Source organism: Haliotis rufescens, unplaced genomic scaffold (assembly GCF_023055435.1).
Source record: "Haliotis rufescens isolate VD_foot unplaced genomic scaffold, xgHalRufe1.0.p SCAF_1, whole genome shotgun sequence".
In the NCBI taxonomy this organism is placed as follows: domain Eukaryota; kingdom Metazoa; phylum Mollusca; class Gastropoda; order Lepetellida; family Haliotidae; genus Haliotis; species Haliotis rufescens.
Window position 1 is genome coordinate 85,207,119 of NW_025963779.1, and position 22,360 is coordinate 85,229,478.

The following is a 22,360-nucleotide window of genomic DNA, read 5'->3' on the forward strand; positions in this document are numbered from 1 at the left end:
GCATGTGGAGGTGGGAATCTATGGTGTGCACACAAGCATGTGGAGGTGGGAATCCATGGTGTGTATACAAGCATGTGGAGGTGGGAATCTATGGTGTGTACACAAGCATGTGGAGGTGGGAATCCATGGTGTGTACACAAGCATGTGAAGGAGGGAATCTATGGCGTGTACACAAGCATGTAAAGGAGGGAATCTATGGCGTGTACACAAGCATGTGAAGGTGGGAATCCATGGTGTGTACACAAGCATGTGGAGGTGGGAATCCATGGTGTGTACACAAGCATGTGGAGGTGGGAATCTATGGCGTGTACACAAGCATGTGGAGGTGGGAATCCATGGTGTGTACACAAGCATGTGGAGGTGGGAATCTATGGTGTGTACACAAGCATGTGGAGGTGGGAATCTATGGCGTGTACACAAGCATGTGGAGGTGGGAATCTATGTTGTGTACACAAGCATGTGGAGGTGGGAATCTATGGCGTGTACACAAGCATGTGAAGGTGGGAATCCATGGTGTGTACACAAGCATGTGGGGGTGGGAATCCATGGCGTGTACACAAACACGTGGAGGTGGGAATCCATGGTGTGTACACAAGCATGTGGAGGTGGGAATCTATGGCGTGTACACAAGCATGTGGAGGTGGGAATCTATGGCGTGTACACAAGCATGTGGAGGTGGGAATCTATGGCGTGTACACAAGCATGATGAGGTGGGTATCTGTGGTGTGTACACAAGCATGTGGAGGTGGGAATCCATTGTGTGTACACAAGCATGTGAAGGTGGGAATCCATGGTGTGTACACAAGCATGTGGAGGAGGGTATCTGTGGTGTGTACACAAGCATGTGTAGGTGGGAATCTATGGCGTGTACACAAGCATGTGAAGGTGGGAATCCATGGCATGTACACAAGCATGTGGAGGTGGGAATCCATGACGTGTACACAAGCATGTGAAGATGGGAATCTATGTTGTGTACACAAGCATGTGGAGGTGGGAATAGTCAAAATGGTCAAAGATATCAAACATGACAGAACATTGCAAACAAAAGCCTCAGGTTTATTCAATATCAGCAGCCCCGTGAAGATTCCGGGGTAGAATGGCCTTCAGCAACCAATGCTTGTCGTAAAAGGCAACTGTGCTTGTAGTAGGAGAAGACTAATGGGATCGGGTGGTCAGGCTTGCTGACTTGGTTGATGCATGTCATCGATCCCAATTGCAAGGATCGATGCTCATGATGTCAATCACTGGATTGTCTGGTCCAGACTTGATTATTTACAGACTGCCGTCATATAACTGGAATATTGCTAAGTGCGGCGTCAAACAAACCAATCAACCAATATCAGCAGTTAATCTGAAATGAAAATATTACATTAGTACCCAAACAGATACAGCCACTTCCATCTTCCAAGTTAAATGTGGCTGGTCCACATTTCAATACAGAATAGTTGTCCGAAGAGTCTGATTCCCACTATTTAGGAGAAACTAGAATATTTGTAACACTATTTGATGGAAACAAGGACTTGCAACATTTCACTTTAGTTGTAACGCTATTTGGGAGAAGCTTGTACTGCAACATTTCAATGCAGAATAGTTGTAACACTATTTGGGAGAAGCTTGTACTGCAACATTTCAATGCAGAATAGTTGTAACGCTATTTGGGAGAAACTAGTAATTGCAACATTCCAATACAGAATAGTTGTAACACTATTTGGGAGAAACTAGTAATTGCAACATTTCAATACAGAATAGTTGTAACGCTATTTGGGAGAAACTCGTAGTTGCAACATTTCAATACAGAATAGTTGTAACACTATTTGGGAGAAACTAGTAATTGCAACATTCCAATACAGAATAGTTTAACACTATTTGGGAGAAACTAGTAATTGCAACATTCCAATACAGAATAGTTGTAACGCTATTTGGGAGAAACTAGTAATTGCAACATTCCAATACAGAATAGTTGTAACACTATTTGGGAGAAACTAGTAATTGCAACATTTCAATACAGAATAGTTGTAACACTATTTGGGAGAAACTAGTAATTGCAACATTCCAATACAGAATAGTTGTAACGCTATTTGAGAGAAACTAGTAATTGCAACATTCCAATACAGAATAGTTGTAACGCTTTTTGGGAGAAACTAGTAATTGCAACATTTCACTTGTCTCGTATACTAGACTGCTGACTGTTTAACTCTTTAAAAAATTCATTGGAACAAGAAGAATGAACAAAAGTGGTTACATTTTAATAAACCACTTGTTAAACCATCCTTTCTCACAGAGACATGATTTGAATCACATATTGAATATTGTATTTGCACAATTCATAATATATCCACATGTTGATAAAACAAGTCTTCTTCAGAAGTGACACCTTTGGTCATAACTAGCCAGTCAACAGCACACTTCGGACTCATGGTCAATGGAAGAAACAAGATGTTGGGAAAATACATCCAGTACTTCTAGATTTCCACTAAGTCTCGGACTAATTATTGCTTTTTGTTAGCGTTTTTTTGTTGTTGTTTAACTCTGCAGTCAGCAATGTCCCAGCAATATGACTGGGGTCTGAAAATTACTGACTCTGAAAAGACAACCCAGTAATTGACATCACAAGCATTGATCCATACAATATAGGATACAATGATATGCAATAAACCAAGTAACCTAACATGAACCCCTGATCCATTAAGTCACCTCTTACGACAAGCACAAGTTGCTGGGGACCTATATTCTTACCCAGAATCTCCATGGGCATTGAAGTAACTTGTGGCCATGTTTAACCACGTTAAGGGTCCTATCTCCGCAGCCTGGGTCCTGTTCCACAAAGCAATCGTAGCGCTAAGACAATCGTAACTCCCATACTTTAGCATAGACTTACGGCAGTCTTAGGGCTAAGATTGCTTTGTGGAAGGGGCCCAGGAAAGGAGCTTCGAGTCCAAGGATACCTTGCAACTGCTGGGATCCACCTTCACATATAAGTTCCTTGTCTTCTTGCACAAAAGTCCTAATAAATCAAACAGTGAATGGAAATACGGGTTATGGAAAGCACAAACATGTGCACAGGTACGCCATATGTTAATGGCATGTGCTTCCCAATGTGACATGTATCTGTCATGTGTCTTGTTCAATCTTTACAACAACCCTGTCTGTACGTGCACCTCTCTGTTCCTCGCCTCCCTGGCCTGGACTTGATCTTCCTGGTCTCTCTCGGTCTCTGCTTCGACTTCTCTCTCTCGGCCTCCTCCTCTCTCGACGGTAGTCCCCATCCCTGGCCCTGTAGTCCCTGCCTTTGTCATCTCTATACCTCCTCTCATCACAGTTCAGTCTATCCCTATCTACTTCCCTACTCCAATCACAATTTTTATCAAATCTATCTCTATTTCCCCTATAATGATCTCTCTCCAATTTCTGCTCCTTCCATGAGCCTTCCATATCTTCTGATCTCTGTACACCTTTATAAACAACAGGAATGATAGGCTGGATGAATGGTCTATCCTTACCACCAAACCTCAGCTGTCCGGATTTTCTATTTCCCCCAATTCCACCTCCAAGTCTACGTGGAACCCATCCGGTCATGTTCCGTTCACATTCAAAATCCACAAACACCTCTCTATTATCTACGGTCATCTTGTTTCCATGGTTACATGCTGCACGGGCATCCTTTTCATTTTCAAACTCTACGAAGCCATACCCTTTGGAATACCCCGTTACAATATCTCGTACTAATCTACATTTTTTTATTTTTCCAAAATCTCGAAATGCAGTCCATAATGTATCTTCCTCAGTCTGTCTGTCCAGACCAGACACGAATATTGTCCTGTGTGGGTCCCCATCAACTGACTTGTTGGGTTTGTACTTAGCATTCATAGCCCTGACAATACCATTGTCATGTGGCTCTGTGTCAGTGCCATCGATACTCCCAGCCTTGAGTGGGTCATATCGATCAGCTATACCTCTCCAGGACATCCTATAGTCTGCAAAGAAATACAGAAATAGTAACATGTACAAATGTTTCAGCTGAAGGAGCATAGTTGCAAGTTTAAACAATTTAAATTAGATTGCTATTAAATCCAAAGTAATGGCAAATTCAACATATTTTATCCAGTCAAAGAAAAAGGCTTGAGAGTCTATACAAGCCTGGATTTGTCTTTTCAGTAGATTTCAGTGTTGATAAATGGACTTTTTTTCAGAGATTTCTTGACTGATAGAGATGTTGCAAGATTTAGAAGTCAGACTAGTGGATTAAGATGAAGACTGATAACATACCCCTGTGTAAAGGAACAGGGAAAAAAGATCCCCTAAACATAGATTCATGAAATAAACTGTGACATGATTCTGTCCCTCCAAATCGTAACCATGACCACGTACAGAGAGGTCTACTATCAGGATAACAGGTTTGGGTTATCATGGGCGTTCTGTATCTGCTTGTGAACTTAGTCACCATCCACTTACAACAAGCATAGGTGAAGAGAAGTATTGCTGAGTTTCAGAGACAGTTTTAGCACACAAATTGCTTCCATTTATTATTCATCACTATGGATATGCAACGTCACGGTCCGCTCTCCCATTCATCTTTTCTTGAAACCACACCCGCTATTGTTTATGTCAACATGACCAACCAATCGGATTAACCGGATTAACGCTTGAAAAGGTAAGAATTTATGGCTAACCCTTGCCCAAAGCAAGCTTACCCTAAGGACCGAAAAGGGGTGTTGGATCGTAAAGATGTGTAAGGTTTCCCTAAGACCGAGAACGGGCGTTTGATCGCCCGGTCAACTGCATTGTTGCCCACTTATCTAATGTCAAAATCAAAAGAAATAGAAAAGCGATAGATATCACCTTCCTGAGTGTCAATATCGATATATATATAAACATAAAATACACATAAAGATCACTGTACTGGATTGGCTAACAAGAGTGGCGTTACCAATAAAATAATCAGACTGACAGTCAGTGGCAACTTCTAAAAGAACAAAAAATATAAGATACATGAGTGGTATGGCAAGATATAACTAACACTAGAATTGGGACCACCAAAGCATCAATCCATGTCAATGCATCACGACTGAAGCCTTGTCATGTCAGCGAGCTCTCATGTAAGGTCCCTTGCAGAAAGTTGTAGGAGCTTTCCACCGGAAGTCCGGACAGAACAAATTGAGATTGTCGTGAAAGAGGATTTTTCTTTTATCTGAGCTTCTGTTATAGGCGTATGCTCTGATAGTCCTATAAGGGATATAATAAGATATCCGGCAACATATATCCGACCATAGGTTTGCAAATGGCCAACTGTATATGTCGTTATTTTCTCATTATAGGAAACGGTATCACTATCGACATTTCTGGAAGCGTGACCGAGATATTGACATCTTTGACAACGATTTCAGTGTAAACTACGTACGTGCTTTACCCTTACACATTGAAACGCTTCCACTGTTCACCCCGTTACTGTAATTTAGACATGCCCATGTTTTACTTTAAACAAATGCAAATTATGGATATGACCGGTCTGTTGCGTTTGAAGCCAATAAATATTCTAGGCTACTTTCTCTCTCGACTGACGGATGTCGTCAGATGTCTCTTCATTGTGCTTGAGCACATCGTCGATATCTATATTTCGCTTTACTCTTTCGGTTTTGTTTCTAATTTGACGTAAAGAATTAGGAAAATGCTGGTGATGATAAATAGGGCAGATTTCAAGTTACAGAGAGACGGAAATAAAAACAACTTTAGGCTCAAAGTCCACAATGACAGGGTAATGCTCTTAACAATTTGGGCAAACTGTACTTCAAATATATGTAACAAGCATTTCTAGCAGCAGTACCCAGCACATGTGCTGTCCTTTTGGTCCTTTTTATTGAGCACATGTGCTGTCGAATATTTCCTAGTACATGTGCCGTCCAATCCAATTGGTCCTTATTACCCAGTTCATGTGCCGTCCAATCCAATTGGTCCTTATTTCCCAGTACATGTGCCGCCCAATTGGTCCCTATCGTGATTAAATCTCACATTTCCCATGCCAGTGTATATATTTGTTCAGTCAAAACATTATGAGGTCCCCTGCTATGAACTCTCTATAAATCAATTCAACATCTGTTCAAAGGAGAAGAGCTTATAGCACCACACCAGACGTTTTCTTTGGAGTCATGAAATCCTCTGAATGGCCTTCTATTTGTCTAAGCTTGATCAGCTCAATCAATAGTTATAGTACATGATCAACTTGTCCCAAATGTGGATTAGTGAAATGTAACTACTGGGTTCTATCCCTGCATATCATCATGATCATGCAGAAGAACTGTGACCTTAGTCAAAGTATTTTTGCAGTTGTAGGCCATTTAGAAGAAAATATTGTTTTCTGATTTACTAATGCCAGTGAGTATTTGATGCCTAGAAATTTCAATTGATACCTTCTGTATCCAATGTTATAATTTCTGTATATTCAGAGTAGTAGTTTTCATTGGCAGTGGCAAGTCCAGAATATTTCTGGTATTCAAATTCCATTTCACAGCATTTTTCAAACACTCGTATTGCATAACATGTCCAGTCATTGAAATAAATATAGGTGGTGATTTCCATGAATTTAGTTGTGACTTATGTTACAGTTATGGAGGCCAAGGGAGACAGTGCTGCCACAGTTGTTTCTCCTAATCCAGCATCAGATTTTATGGATGAGCGAGGTGATGCCTCATCTCATGGAGGCAACACTGAGGTGGTAGAGACACAGGAAAGTGAAGCCTCAAATCTTGATGCAGAACCTCAAGCAGCAGAGCAGTCTGTGACTGAAAGTAAACCAGATGAAGCACCTGGGCCTACTAGTGCTGCCACAAATAATGGTGAAAAAGACAGTATTGCATCTGATGAAAATGTGGACTTGACACAAGATGATAAGGAAGGTAGTTCTGATTCTCAGAGTGAACCGTTTGAGATGCTGAAAATACCTGATCAAGGGGAGGCAACTCCAACACATTCCAATATTGGTGATGAGGCTGAAATAGTGGATGTCACAAAGGACGTAGACCCAGACAGTGTGAAAGAAAAGGATGTGCCTGAGAAGAAGGAAGAGGAAGATGGTTGTATGGACATACTGGGAAATGGTTTGCTGAGGAAGAAGGTACTTGTGTTTAAGTCATGGGCTGCCTCTATTATTTAGAAATAATGGGAAAGGGATTTTTAACTGCTTAAATGAGATAATCAAGTTTGGACACAAATATTTCCATATTGGTTTTCAATATTATCATCTGATGTTGATGTGAATGTTATTTCACTCTGTTCCACTAGGTGACAAAGAAGGGAGAAGGCCACGATTCACGTCCTCAACACGGCGACATGGTGACACTGAAAGCCGAGGGTCGTCTTGAGAATGGCACGGTTGTAGACAAGCAGGAGGCTGTCACATTTGCACTTGGAGATGGCGATGTTATACAAGGTCAGAGTTCATTCTAGATTTGTTAAGTGTATGATGAGGCATGAAGGTGATAAGGCGAAGTACACCCTTTAATATGATTAATACACTGTTGATTTCATTTGTCAAACCCAGTCTAACCAGTGAATAACAGCTTCATCTTACTCCTCCTCCCAGGCTTCGAGTTTTCACATTATTCTTCATCACAAGCAGGGTTTGACATTTCATCATTATATGTTATTATATTTTCATCACCACAGTATGTCTGGTGTCCCCTGCCGTGATATTGCTGGAATATTGCTAAAAGCGGCGTAAAACCATACTCACTCACTCACCACAGTATGCTCTATTTCTTTTAAAAACATGTTTCTATAACTTACTTTATCGTCATTAGAATTGAATGGCGACTATATGAATTTATGAATGTAATGTTTTTAACTAATCCTGTCTCACACCATGCATTTCTCATTCTTCTTTCGATCCTAAGTTGAAATGTGCCTGAACCAAGGTTTCCAGCTTCTGAAAAGCAGTTCACTCGAACACACCTAGCATCACCTTTGTTCACCCTCACACACCTAGCATCACCATTGTTCACCTCCCATCAATCTGGGTCATGCACGCTTTTCATGTCGGTTGACCAACACGCGCTGAACACATGATTTCCCCAGCCAACTCATTCTCTTTCTAATCGCCACATGCTTACTTCAAGGGAATCCATTTGGTTTTCAGGGGGCACGGGTGGCCCAGTCGTCTAAGGTGCCGCAATTTGCTGTGCAGAGTTGCGTTCCTTGGGCACGCCAGAAACATATGATGATTGTGGGTTCGAATCCCGGTTCCCCCACGATTATGTTTCTAGGTTTGTCAGCACCATACCTGTGCTCGTGGGTTTCACCGAAGTGGTAAACGTCTGAGACCTGCATCACTTCGGGCTTTCCTCCCACATTAAGCTGACACGCCGTGATATAACTGGAATACTGTTAAAAGCAGCGTTAAACCAAACTCACTCACTCACTCACTCACTCATTTGGTTTTCTCGTTTTCCAATTTTGCCTCTGCAATTTTTCCAGTCTTTGTCTTCCTCTTGGTGTCTTTGTCATCACTAATATACACATATCTATAAATTATGTTATGGTCATTAGCACTGAATGGCGACTGTATAAATTTATGAATGTAATTATTGTTGGGTGTGTAATTGCCAACTGTTTATTCATTACCTTTACATAGGTACAATGAGTGCACACAATACTGACTCAACACCTTACAGTGTTTATAATGGGTTCAATTCCCAGTGGTAGAAACTAACAGTTTCAGTACACTAGTCCTTATGCTGATAACATATAGCAAAACAATGAATGTGAATGGCACAGTGGCTTTGCCAAGCATGAAGTAATCAATGTCTTCAATAAAGCTTTTTGTCTAAACAACATATTTGTTATTTCCAGTCTAATATTTTGTCTTGAAACAAGCTTATTCTTCCTCCAGCCTGGGACCTGGCAGTGTCTTTGATGGAGACAGGAGAGCACTGTGAACTCAGAACAGCAGCTAAATATGCATTTGGAGCCACCGGCAGGTATGGGAGTTGTCCTGGCTTCTGATCGCTTAGTGTAGCAGTGTCTGCCAGAGTTACCTAACCTTGACGTAGTGGTATGGAGGTTGTCCTGGCTTCCGGTCGCTTAGTGTAGCCATGTCTGCCAGAGTTACCTAACCTGGATGTAGTGGTATGGAGGTTGTCCTGGCTTCCGATCGCTTAGTGTAGCCATGTCTGCCAGAGTTACCTAACCTGGATGTAGTGGTATGGAGGTTGTCCTGGCTTCCGGTCGCTTAGTGTAGCAGTGTCTGCCAGAGTTACCTAACCTGGATGTAGTGGTATGGGGGTTGTCCTGGCTTCCGATCGCTTAGTGTAGCAGTGTCTGCCAGAGTTACCTAACCTGGATGTAGTGGTATGGAGGTTGTCCTGGCTTCTGATCGCCTAGTGTAGCAGTGTCTACCAGAGTTACCTAACCTGGACGTAGTGGTATGGAGGTTGTCCTGGCTTCCGATCGCTTAGTTTAGCAGTGTCTGCCAGAGTTACCTAACTTTGACATCGAGGTATGATAATTAATTTAGCATCAATTGACAACGATATGTCATATGACTAATTGTATGTGATGAAAGCTCCCTAACAGTGTGGATAATTGCTCCTGTCCATGTTTTGTCAGGCTCTGTCTTTAGTATTTACTGACTATGACTACTGACTTTGCTGTTATACTGCTGTTATTATGTTTACACTATCAACCACTAGTTTGCCTTTGTCATGCAAATTACTTGTACACCACTGTAATGACTCTCAGCTGGTACCACAGTGTGAATACTTTTCTTTCGCTGACCATTTCAGTCATAGATGTCCCTTTCAAGTAGGTATTTGTGATGTGTCACTTACTTTAATCAAATGGAATATATTTGGAATCTGGTTGATTGACTCTCTCTATTCCTGCTGATACTTCAAAATGAGATGCTAATGTAGCTTCTTCTTGTGGACATTGCAGAGAGCCAGACATCCCTGCTGATGCCACCATCACGTACACCCTGGAGCTTGTCAGCAAAGCGCAAAGCCCCATGCTCAGCAGCCTGTCGTTGATAGAGCGCTTGAAGAAAGGGTAGGTTCATGCTGAGAATTTCACATGGCGTATATGCTCTTGCTCGATGCTAGAAAATCAGCTTATGAGGCTGACAGAGATACAAATGTTTTCTGGGCATCAGGTTTTCATTTTGACACCTGTGACTTGGGCCTCTATTTCTATTTCATACTTTTTATTTCTAAATAATATATTCAGGGTTCTGTTATCGATTCCTAGAAAATATATCTCTGGTTTAACAAGTTACAGGAAGTGACGACAGATTGTAAGGGCTTCTAAGCCGGTTTAACAGAGAAGAAGGATGAGCTGTTGCAGACAATTGGTGTCTTGGTCACTAAGGCTGAAGAAGCTGATCTGTTACCTTGTTTGATTTAGGCCAGAATGAATGTAAAGTTGACTTCCCTTGGTACTCAGAGAACTCGCCCAAGTATTAATAAACGTTTTAACTTTCATCGACTTGTGTTGATATATTTGATATAAAAATATCCTCATGTGTGATTCTCTATTTATCATCTAAAATCATTCTTTGAACTTTTTGAGTAAACAATAATAACCTGTGTCCTGAATGAAGTTACAATTACCTGCAAAACATTATACAATTTCATTGCAATCTAATTAAAAACATATCTTATAGGACAACCTATTACGGGGCACGCCGTATGTTGAACTTATCAGAGTTTTATTGAACTCACCAAAGCGATATCTCCCATGGGAGCCAGTTTTGGATAAAAGGTTTGTTTTAGGCTAAAATCAAAAATAGTCTTGGTTCTCAGGCACTGCCCGCATCATCATAAAGTTCGCCGCACGTTTCGTTTTTATTTAAAAAGTCCAACGGTAGTCAAATACTGTATTCCAGTATATTACTCATGAAGGAATACATTTCTGTAGGGAGGCCCTTTCCCAGGTTGATTGTTCACAATTGTTTATTGATTAAACAACTGTTTATTGGTTACATACTAGTTTGAACAACTAAAAAAAAAAAGACACCGCCCGACCGCACTATATTTTCGAAAAACATTGCTTGAGGACCATTTCTTTTATTTTTTTAAGCCTTAAATACAAAATATTGGTCCTCCCTCCATCATCACTATAAAAGAAGCTGTTAACAGAGTCTCTGTTATGTTTGTTTTTCTCTTGTTCCCAGGGAAACCAAGCGAGAGAGGGGCAATTTCCTGTTTGGAAGGAAGGATTACACTGGAGCCATTAACTCCTACTCAAAGTATGTTCCAGGCACGGACATGGATGATCCCTTTCTGTGTTGTCGTACACTTGTGTCATTAATCATATAAATATTCAGTATGTTATTCTTGGAGATTTCTTGAATTAATGTCCACATATCTTTCTTTATGGAGTATAGTTTTGTGATCACTTGTGAATTTGTCAGTTTCAAGTTTCGTACACCACTTGAGGAAACAAATGTTGCATCTTCTAGACAGTGACAGGAATGATCGTACACTGGATATATAAAGAACTGAAATACAATGGTTAATATTCAATCTGTTAATATTTCGTTGACTCACTAACCCCTCAATTACAATTAATTTCAAGACTGATTAATCACTCAGCTTGTAGTTTGTCAGTGTTATGTCACTAGCGTGTGATGGCAACAGTCATACATGTATATGTGTGTATTCTCCAGGGCCATTACGGTACTGGAATATCCTGGCAGCACTGATGGCGCCGAGACCAACACATTGCAGGAAGTCTTGGACTCCAAACTCAAATGCTACAACAATTTGGCTGCTTCTCAACTAAAGGTAGGTTCATTTCACACTGCAGTCTCGCATGGACATATGAACACCATGACATAACTCTATTCTGTTCCACACAGCCTTGGAGGAAGAGTAACCCATCATAGGATGGCGCTCAGTACTAAGATCCTGACTGTTCTGTTCCACACAGCCTTGGAGGAAGAGTAACCTATTATAGGATGGCGCTCGGTACTAAGATCCTGACCGTTCTGTTCCACACAGCCTTGGAGGAAGAGTAACCCATTATAGGATGGCACTCGGCACTAAGATACTAAGATTCTGTTCCACACAGCCTTGGAGGAAGAGTAACCCATTATAGGATGGGGCTCAGTACTAAGATCCTGACCGTTCTGTTCCACACAGCCTTGGAGGAAGAGTAACCCATTATAGGATGGCGCTCGGTACTAAGATCCTGACCGTTCTGTTCCACACAGCCTTGGAGGAAGAGTAACCTATTATAGGATGGCGCTCGGTACTAAGATCCTGACCGTTCTGTTTCAGATTGATGCTTATGATGCAGCAATCAGGTCCTGTGAGGGCGTACTGAAGAGTCAGCCAGACAATGTCAAAGCCTTGTACAGAATAGGAAAGGTAGACACAGAAATAGTTTCTGAAGATGCCAATTGTTTTATGATATATGAAGAGATTTATGGGCACAAGCTTATCTAGATTGTTGGCATTTTGCTCTTTACACAATTACTTCCTTTGACATAACACCTCATACTTGTAACATCTGGTTTAAATGGAACTTGGGTAGTGATATTTCTCATGAAGGTGTATTTTATTTTTAGTTCCAATTGTGAGCTGTTACTCTGTTGTTACTGATGGCCGATATCGTCTTATTGCAGGCATACAGTTCCAAAGGAGAGAATGAGAAAGCTTTATCTTATCTGAAGAAGGCCTTGAGTATAGATCCAGCATCAAAGGTGAGGTTATATCTGTGTGTGTGTTTTGAGATGTTTATTCAATAAGATGTGCTGTTGTCCTCGTGTCTGTGAAATAAGTGGATAAATGTTAATCAATAATTTGATTTCACCATTCCTCATTCACATGATGGGGAAATAGCATTCCGGAGGTCTACAAATACATGTGTACAAAGGAATGTCATTCCACAACTTCAATTTTCTTGGGAGACGTACTGTGCTGTCTGGTTTAAGAGGGTTCCACTGTCCAACATGTATTGTTTGGATTAAGAGGGTTCCACTGTACAATACATGTTGTCTGGATTAACAGGGTTCCACTGTACAACATATGCTGTCTGGATTAAGAGGGTTCCACTGTCCAACATATATTGTCTGGAGTAACAGGGTTCCACTGTACAACATATGTTGTCTGGATTAACAGGGTTTCACTGTACAACATATGTTATCTGGATTAACAGGGTTTCACTGTACAGCATATGTTGTCTGGATTAACAGGGTTCCACTGTACAACATATGTTGTCTGGATTAACAGGGTTCCACTATACAACATATGTTGTCTGGATTAACAGGGTTCCAAAGTACAAACATGTTGTCTGGATTAACAAGGTTCCACTGTACAGCATATGTTGCCTGGATTAACAGGGTTTCACTGTACAACATATGTTGTCTGGATTAACAGGGTTCCACTGTACAACATATATTGTCTGGATTAACAGGGTTCCACTGTACAGCATATGTTGTCTGGATTAACAGGGTTCCACTGTGCAACATTTGTTGTGGTGATGCCTATTGTCTGTCGGAGATAGTGGTGCGATCTGTCTTGTAGACCCGATTGCCTGTACACCCCTTAACACATGTTAGGCCTGATTTCATGATGCCATGTCCGACTAGCGTCAAGGGGTCGCATCTCCTGTTATGGTATTTTTGCCCACTCATGACTTCTTGTCTTTACGACACAAGGCAGTGTTAAAGATTCTTTTATTTGTATCACTGTTCAACACCAGCTTCCTAGTGTATGTCTCATGGTTGTCATCTCTACAGGCAAGTATACCTGTGCCCAGAATAAGTTTTTAAAAATTTTACTTATATATAGAGGATATTTCATGTGTCGAGTGCAGTATCATCATGTTTCGCCCATCAAGGGACTTTGGGGGAGACCCGTGAATATCCGGGGTAGAATAGGTCTTCAGCAACCCATGCTTGCCGTAGACTGCGACTAACGGGATCGGGTGGTCAGTCTCACTGACTTGGTTGATGCACGGTCATCGATCCCAATAGCATGGATCGATGCTCATGATATCAATCACTGGATTGTCTGGTCAAGACTCGATTATATAGCTGGAATATTGCTGAGTGCGGCGTTAAACAACAAACCAACCAACCAACTTTGGGGGAAGGAGGAGGAGATATTTTCATGAGTGGTGTATCATCCCACTTACCTACTGGAGATGTTTAGGATGATTACTAAAAACTGTACTCTTCATTTCTACGAGTGATTTTCAGAACTCTTGAATGTAGTGAACCATCAGTAAGAATACATCACTATTGAATCTAGTGTCTTGATATGTAGTAGTTGGAAGTGTTCTTCCATTTTTACAGATTATCCATGCAGAGTTGTCAAAGCTTAGTCAGAAGTTAAAGGCAGACACGGACTCTGAGCGGGCAATGTACCGGAGAATGATGGGAGCAAATAAGCCGTCAAAGAAGCCAAGTAGTGGTCCATCTGTAAGTAGATGTCAGTCTTGACCTAGTGGTCCATCAGTGAGTCAACGTCAGTTTTGAATCTAGTGGTCCATCAATATCAATAAATCGACGTCAGTCTTGAATCTAGTTGTCCATCAGTAAGTGGACGTCAGTCTTGAATCTAGTTGTCCATCAGTAAGTGGACGTCAGTCTTAAATCTTGTGAGTCATTCTTTTTACTTTTCGACCTGTGATTAATATATGTATTTAAATACTTGCTGTATATGTCTGCATAGGCATACCCCAGAAAGAAGTGTCATTGCTTTAATGGTTCTCCTCTGTTGTATTTCAGTGGTGGAAGATGCCCCTGATATTTGGTGGTGTGATGGCAGGAGTAGTATCTGTGGGTCTCGCAGTAGCGTACAGATATGGCCAGCACTGACACTGACTGCTCCCATGTCAAGAAGCGGGACAGAACATTGTGACACAAGGGGCGAGACAGTATAAAACCTGTGACAGCTGGGGGCATGATAACGTGACACCTGTGACAGCTAGGGGTGTGGCAGTGTGACATTGTGACAGCGAGGGGCGTGGCAGTGTGACATTGTGCCAGCTTGGGGCGTGATAGCGTGACACCTGTGACAGCTAGGGGTGTGGCAGTGTGACATTGTGACAGCTAGGGGCGTGGCATTGTGACAGCTAGGCGCGTGATATTGTGACACCTTAGGACATCACAGTGTGACAGCTAGGCGCATGACAGTGTGACATTGTGACAGCTTGGGACATCACAGTGTGACATTGTGACAGCTAGGGGTGTGGCAGTGTGACATTGTGACACCTCAGGCGTGACATTGTGACAGCTTGGGACATCACAGTGTGACAGCTAGGGCCTGACACTGTGACAGCTAGGGGGTGTGAGATTGTGACAGCTAGGGGCGTGGCAGTGTGACATTGTGACAATGTGACAGGTGTGACATTGTGACAGCTTGGGGTGTGACATTGTTATAGCTTGGGGCGTGGCAGTGTTACATTGTGACAACTAGGGGCGTGAGAGTGACATTGTGACAACTAGGGGCGTGAGAGTGACATTGTGACAGCTAGGGGCGTGACAGTGTGACATTGTGACAGCTAGGGGCATGACAGCGTGACATTGTGACAGCTTGAGGGGTGACATTGTTACAGCTAGGGGTGTAGCACTGTGACATTGTGACAGCTAGGGGCGTGACAGTGTGACATTGTAACAGCTAGGGGCGTGACAGTGTGACATTGTGACAGCTAGGGGCGTGACAGTATGACGCCTGTGGATTGAATCCTTTTGAGACATTAATTATGATTTTCATCCACCCCTTCAATGAGTATGAAAACAAGATGAAATATTCTGGATGTTTATATATATAACTAACCATACCATAAAGTTAACATTTGTCCAGAATGATCTACTACAGGATATGTGAACTTGTTACTTGTGCATATGGATTGACCAAAGAACATTTGGAATAATCTCAAACCTGAACATTTGTGAAGAATGAGAGTACCAATCATCCAGCAACTACTCGACAGTGGAAGGGAGGTAACTCAGGACTATGACATATGATGTTAGTCGCAGGAGTTGTTTGGTTAATTATTTACTGCAGAGGAGGTTGTAATTGTGCAATAAATTTGTAACAATTGTGTAAGTATAACAACATGTTATACAGAAGACATGTCTACACATATTCCCAACCATTCGTGACCAACTCGTGTTATTCCGGGACAAACCAAATGGCGACTCATGCCGCTTGTGGCCATTTTTGTGACCAGGTTCCGTTTTAGTGCAAAGGGGGCATAGCTAAACAAATTGTCAACTTGTTGCGTAATGATCCATGTATATTTCCCCATATATTATAGAATTTCGGATGCAATTTAAAGCACGTCGGGACATACGGTATTATACAGTATGAGTAAACACATGTGACTGTATGTCGGGTATATTTGTAGATGTAAGACATATGTAAACACAAAAATTATTCCTGAGGGATTCTTTGATCGAAGGACTTGAAGTCATACACGCATTTTGATTGGTTTGTCATATTTTCGCACAAAACATTTATGAATAGGGGGACGAGTCTTTTGGAGGTTACGGAAAGGGGCGAGTGGTGACGAATAATTCCCAGCTGCTTAATATACTACTGGTATATTTGCTCTCAGTGTGTTACCAGTTGTCTGCTTTGGTAGATATTGTATACAATGTATCTGTGAAATGGTTGTCAAGTAAATGAGACTCTTTATGAGTTATGGTTATGACAATCAAAAGGAGCCTGGTGATTATGGTTGTTAATCGCTGTTATCTTTCTAATATTCAAATGTATTTACGACTTTTTGTCGCATGTTCTGACATCTTGTCTTACATCTGTCATGAATGTAGGCAAACATTAAGTCATGAATATGAGAATTATAGTGCCAGCATGTTGGTTAAAATTTGTGCGACAACTTTATCAAGATACCGCACATGAGTTTACATACACTGAGAACATTATTTCAACTAGTTTCTACTTATGACTATATCATACTGCTAATCCGATATCAGAAGATGAATTAAACAGAAAGAGAATACAGATTCAGTCAAACATAACTAAGTGTATAATGATATTCTTTTTTTTTTAACACTTTTTTCTTGCAAAATCACTAGTGGAACTTAGGTGGTTGTATTACTGAAATTTGCAAGATTTGCATGGTTTAATATACCAGAACCTTATGTCAGCTTTCGATGTGTTATAAAAAAACATAGTCAATAATCTTAGAAATGTTCATGCACTATGCGAAGATGCCTGGAATTAACTAAAAGGGAAACCCAGCTGGGTTATCGGCTATAAATAGAGTCATCTGAATAGATAATGTGTGTACAGATCATAGAGATTTTGTTGCCAGGAACCTGGAGTGCTGTGTAACACATTGTTACACTTATGGTTGAGAGCGAGGTATGGCATTGTGGAACTTTGGGGTATACCAGTAACTGACATGAACAAGCAGAACTGAGTTTGGGGATGATAAATAATAAAAATATACTTACTGGATGTGGAACAATATATATCATCAGATGATATGTTTTCGGACAACCATATTTATTGCGAGTACTTCCACTTTAACAAGGGTTGTGTCACACAGATATTGTAAATACTCAGATGATGGCTTGATTTTAAGATAAAGTTGTCTTTTATAAGTGAGAGAGATGTTTTACGGTTGTTCTTTTGATAAGCGAGAAAACAAGGGGATACTAACAATTCAGGAATCTGTTATTGTTTATAAGCAGAGGTCAAGGGAAAAGAACCATTTTGGAGTTTTTGAATGTGGTCTTGCTTCCTGAAGTATTTTGATGTTTAGGATCTCAAGTATTGTAAATCTGTGTACGGTCTTCATGAATGTTGACATGTGAAGACCCATCCCCAGTTATCTCCCCTAACCAACAATGTTCATGAATCTTCACGGCTTTTACATGGACTTCGTTTCCCTGCTGTTGTGACGGGAAAATATATTATGCAAATCTTCCCAGTATGTACCCTCCCCAAATGCATGTCATATTTTTAGGTCACCCTCCCCAGTCCTTGTACTATATTTTATTATGAAAATGTCAATTTTTTTATGACCCTCCCCAAATATGAGTATTATTTTAATGACCCTCCCTAGAGACTGTCGTATGTTTTGTGACCCTCCCCGGATTCCTTCTGACCCATGCTGGATTCCTTCTGACCCACCCCACTTTTTTTTAAATGACCGGTACCGAAGGAGTAATGTGCAGGCCAATACAAGAAAGTATGTAACATGTGTCTGTCCAAGCACACGTCTCATTTATACTTGCAATGTGCATATGTTCATCTGTTACAGTTGATTTGTTACTGAATAGTGCAAATGATTGTAGACTTTTAGATACCTTGGCCCTGTTCCACAAAGCAATCTTAGTGCTACGACTGTCCTAAGTCTTTGTTAAAGTATGGGAGTTACGATTGTCTTAGCGCTAAGAACACTTTGTGGAACTGCACCCAGTACTATATGCATCACCCTCCAACATGGGACCAGGCGTACAATGTGAATAGCTTGTAATGATGAATTGCTGTATATTATAATGTGAATTGTATTGTTGAGTGAAGTCTGTACTCCAGAAATGTGCATTTGGAAGTTCTGGTGTTGAAAGCAAGGATCAGTGTTTGTTATAACTGTATTTTAGCAAGATTGTGATGGATGATTTGATAATTAAATTGCATACATCAACATGTTTGTTTGTTTTGAAAAGTCGCCTGTCCTTTGATTCTGATCGGATAGTTGGCCATATTGGAGAACCTGTTTCTGGTCATTACTCACCTATTGTTTTCAAAATGAAACAAAATTTGGTACATTTTTGTTTGTTTGTTGGTTGTTTAACGCCACACTGTATGCAATATTCCAGCCCTATGAAGGCGGTCTGTAAATAATCGAGTCTGGACCAGACAATCCAGTGATTGATATCATGAGCATCGATCAGCACAACTGGGATACGATGACATGCATCAGCCAAGTCAGTGAGCCTGAACACCTGATCCCGTTAGTGGCCTCTTACATATTTGGTACATATGTAGTTATTAGTGGTATATTTGTGTTATCTGAAAGTTTGATCTTGACTTGACCTTTGCACTTCAACCATGCTCCTAAATTCTCTGAATATGCATTTCCTTGCACCTGGAACATCTCAGCTGGATCAATGAAGCTGAAACCTCAAGTGCTTCACCAATGACAATGCCCCAATTAGTTCCAGAGGGTTGAAGGGGGCACGGGTGGTCCAATCGTCTAAGGCGCAGCGATTCGCTATGCAGAGCTGCGTCCCTTGGGCATGCCCGAAACTTATGATTGTGGGTTTGAATCCTAGTTTGCCCCGATTATGTTTCTGGGTTTGTCAGCACTATACCCGTGCTCGTGGGTTTCACCGAAGTGGTAAACATCTGAGACCTGCATCACTTCAGGCTTTCCTCCTACATTAAACAGACATTCCGCGATATCACTGGAATACTATTGAGTGGCGTGAATCCCAACTCACTCACTCACCAAGAGGGTTGAATCCTATTTTCAGCATATTGACTGTTTTTCCCTCCTGCTCACTCAAACACTTCAATGAAAAAAAATTTTTTCCTCCTAAAAAGTTAGTTAAGGTTGGCCCTATTTTATGAGGCTGATGTATACCACCATCAGACAGTAACAGAATTCAAGTATTATCCTATTATTTTGTGTGGGCTCATCTACTCTCAGAGAAACATTTGAATCAGTCTTGAAGGGTCTGTCTGAGGAGAGGAAGGTCGTGGTTCGATCCCCGGCCATGTCATATTGAAAGATGTTAAGAAATGGTACTTACTGTTTCCCTGCATGGCACTCAGCATTAAGGGAGTAAAATAAGGACGGGTCGGCTCAAAGTCAGTATTCTGTGTCTGAGTTGGGTATCCATGTTAAACTGCAACATGGTATCTCTGTGGGCTTACAAACACATGCACATAGCTATGAAAGTGCATTCTTGATGAAAACGACATCAAACCCTGTTTACCCTCACCTGTCTTGAAGGTGTTGCTGGACATACGTCTGACAGAATGATACCCAATTGCAATGGATTAAATGTTGCCACCACATTCTAACCCTTCAGATGCCTCTGTATTGCAGCGACACACAAATGCATTGGCTGGACAATATGTAGCTTAATCCCAGGTGCATTGTCCAAACATGTCTTAGAGTGAAGATCAGGGGTAGAATAGGTCTTAAGCAACCCATGCTTGCCGTAAAAAGCGACTATGCTTGTTGTAAGAGGAGACTAACAACATCGAGAGGTCAGGCTCGCTGATTCCGGTTCATGCATGTCATTGTATCCCAATTGCATGGATCGATGTTCATGATGTCAATCACTGGATTGTCTGGTTCAGACTTGATTATTTACAGACTACCGTCATATAGCTGGAATATTGCTGAGTGCGGCGTTAAACAAACAATCATGTGTACATGTGTACACAGTGTTACCACAGCAGTGAGAGCGTGTACTTCAGTCTATCATGTCTATAAATAGTTAGGTCTCCACAAAGCAAACCATTATGGTACATTGCCACGCCATCAGTCAAGTCAGAGCCTGACTCAGATCCCCATTTCCATGATCTTAGTTGGCTTTAACTAGCATGAGGCCATATCATTAGCCTGTAAATGATCACATCTGGGCCACACAAACCAGTGCTTGATGGCATGAGCAACAATCAAAACCACTGCAGCCACCTCATCCCCATCCTGGTCAGCTGTAGCATTGATGTATTCTGACCTGGAATACTCACAGGGGGGGGGGGGGGGGGGGGGGATATCCAGGCATACTGAATGCTCTTTAACATGCATATGCATGAACACATACTACCAGAAATAATCATATGGACAGTTAACATTACTGTAATTTAAGACACTGTAATAATGAGAACATGGCTGGTAATTGAAGAATATGAGCAGATTATCTCCCTTTCCCTGGTGTCAGATGAGATGTGGCAAGTCGTCAGATCTCAATTTCCCATGATGGGATGAGGCCACAGGTCGACCTTGGTCAAGAAGCTGGATCTCATGTTTAGAGTTGCATCCCTTAGCCTTGCCAGGATCTGCTGTTTGAATCCCAGATTTTCCCTGAACATGATTCTTTTGGGTTGCTGTCATACATTGATTAGTCTTTATCTTGGATTCTGTAAATTGGACTAACAAAACAACTGTGCCTGTTAGGGCCATTTACACATACATATCTTGATCATTTTAGAATGTTAATATATTAAATATATACTGTATTTCCTCAAGTTGATTTTTTGGGCCTGTATTTATTCAGATATCTATTGCCTAAGGATTAAACAGAAACCTGTCCTGGGGTCTGTTTGAAGACCCAGCCTCTATTTCTTCACATCTACATCAACACATGAGTGTTTGTTTGTTTGTTGTTTAACACTGCACTCTGCAATATTCCAGCTATATGACGGTGGTCTGTAAAATAAGCAAGTCTGGACCAGACAATCCAGTGATTGACATCATGAGCATCGATCCACGCAATTGGGATACGATGACATGCATCAACCAAGTCATCGAGCCTGAGCACCTGATCCCGTTAGTCGCCTCTTACGACAAGCATAGCCACCTTTTACGGCAAGCATGGTTGCTAAAGACCTATTCTACCCCGGATCTTCACTGGCTCAACACATGAGTGTGCATGTTACAAACTACCAACACATATTGACAAAACATTCACTCTTCTCATACAAATCCCATGAAAATCAGGGTTAGAATTGGTCTTCAGCAACACATGCTTGTAGTGAGGCAACTAACAGGGTCAGGTGTCAGGCCTACTGACAAGGTTGATGCATGCGAGTTGGGTAGATTGATGCTCATGATGTCAATCACTGGATTGTTAGGTCAAGACTCGATTATATACAAACCTTCATATAGCTGAAATATTGTTGAGTGTGAGGTTAAACAACAAACAAACAAATCTCATACAACCAACAACCATAAGGTACAGTACACATATATTTTTATCACTATTTTCACTTTGGCAACTGGAGACCCAACCACTATTCTTCCAGTTTGATTTTTATCTGTTGTCTATTAGAGAAAATATGGTATATATATTTTTACAAGCACTCATCGACTTCTGTAACTGTAACATTATGTAATAAACATGAAGTTCATCGAGTGTTATTTGTTTTCTATGGAAGCTGAACACTTAAATGAGTGTGAACAAACACTCATGAAAATGGATTGTCCAGTTTCTACTGTTGCCTAGAAATGTAAAACATTTGATATTTCAACTAAATATAATAACAGTATGTTCAGGTCTAGACTCAATTTGCACATAATAAATATATTTTTTTCAAATAATAAAATACAGGCTACCTTTTTCCTGTATTTCATTGTGTCAATTTCGCTGTGCAGAGTTGCATCCCTTGGACATGCCAGAAACCTATGATTGTGGGTTCGAATCCCGGTTCGC

At 41.1% G+C, this 22,360-nt stretch overlaps 2 protein-coding genes across 3 annotated transcripts; one reads left to right on the forward strand and one right to left on the reverse strand.

The window, feature by feature from the left end:
• Positions 1 to 1,244: 1,244 nt before the first annotated feature.
• LOC124122055 (U11/U12 small nuclear ribonucleoprotein 35 kDa protein-like) lies at positions 1,245 to 5,148 on the reverse strand. Of its 2 annotated transcripts, XR_007222963.1 has the most exons (3): positions 5,018 to 5,148; positions 1,378 to 3,974; positions 1,245 to 1,304 (listed from the first exon to the last, which is right to left on the reverse strand). XR_007222963.1 is itself a non-coding variant. In XM_046485219.2 (2 exons), the coding sequence occupies exon 2, from the start codon at positions 3,964 to 3,966 to the stop codon at positions 3,112 to 3,114; it is 855 nt and encodes a 284-aa protein (XP_046341175.1). In that variant the 5' UTR covers positions 3,967 to 3,974; positions 5,018 to 5,148; the 3' UTR covers positions 1,246 to 3,111. The 2 variants fall into 2 exon arrangements, 1 of the variants encoding a protein (XP_046341175.1); XM_046485219.2 differs by having other exon boundaries at positions 1,246 to 3,974.
• Positions 5,149 to 5,195: 47 nt separating this feature from the next.
• LOC124122054 (peptidyl-prolyl cis-trans isomerase FKBP8-like) lies at positions 5,196 to 18,615 on the forward strand. Its single transcript, XM_046485218.2, has 11 exons — positions 5,196 to 5,394; positions 6,600 to 7,108; positions 7,276 to 7,423; positions 8,882 to 8,969; positions 9,925 to 10,035; positions 11,159 to 11,233; positions 11,654 to 11,771; positions 12,267 to 12,356; positions 12,614 to 12,691; positions 14,288 to 14,413; positions 14,723 to 18,615. The coding sequence occupies exons 2-11, from the start codon at positions 6,602 to 6,604 to the stop codon at positions 14,810 to 14,812; spliced, it is 1,431 nt and encodes a 476-aa protein (XP_046341174.1). The 5' UTR covers positions 5,196 to 5,394; positions 6,600 to 6,601; the 3' UTR covers positions 14,813 to 18,615.
• Positions 18,616 to 22,360: the final 3,745 nt, after the last annotated feature.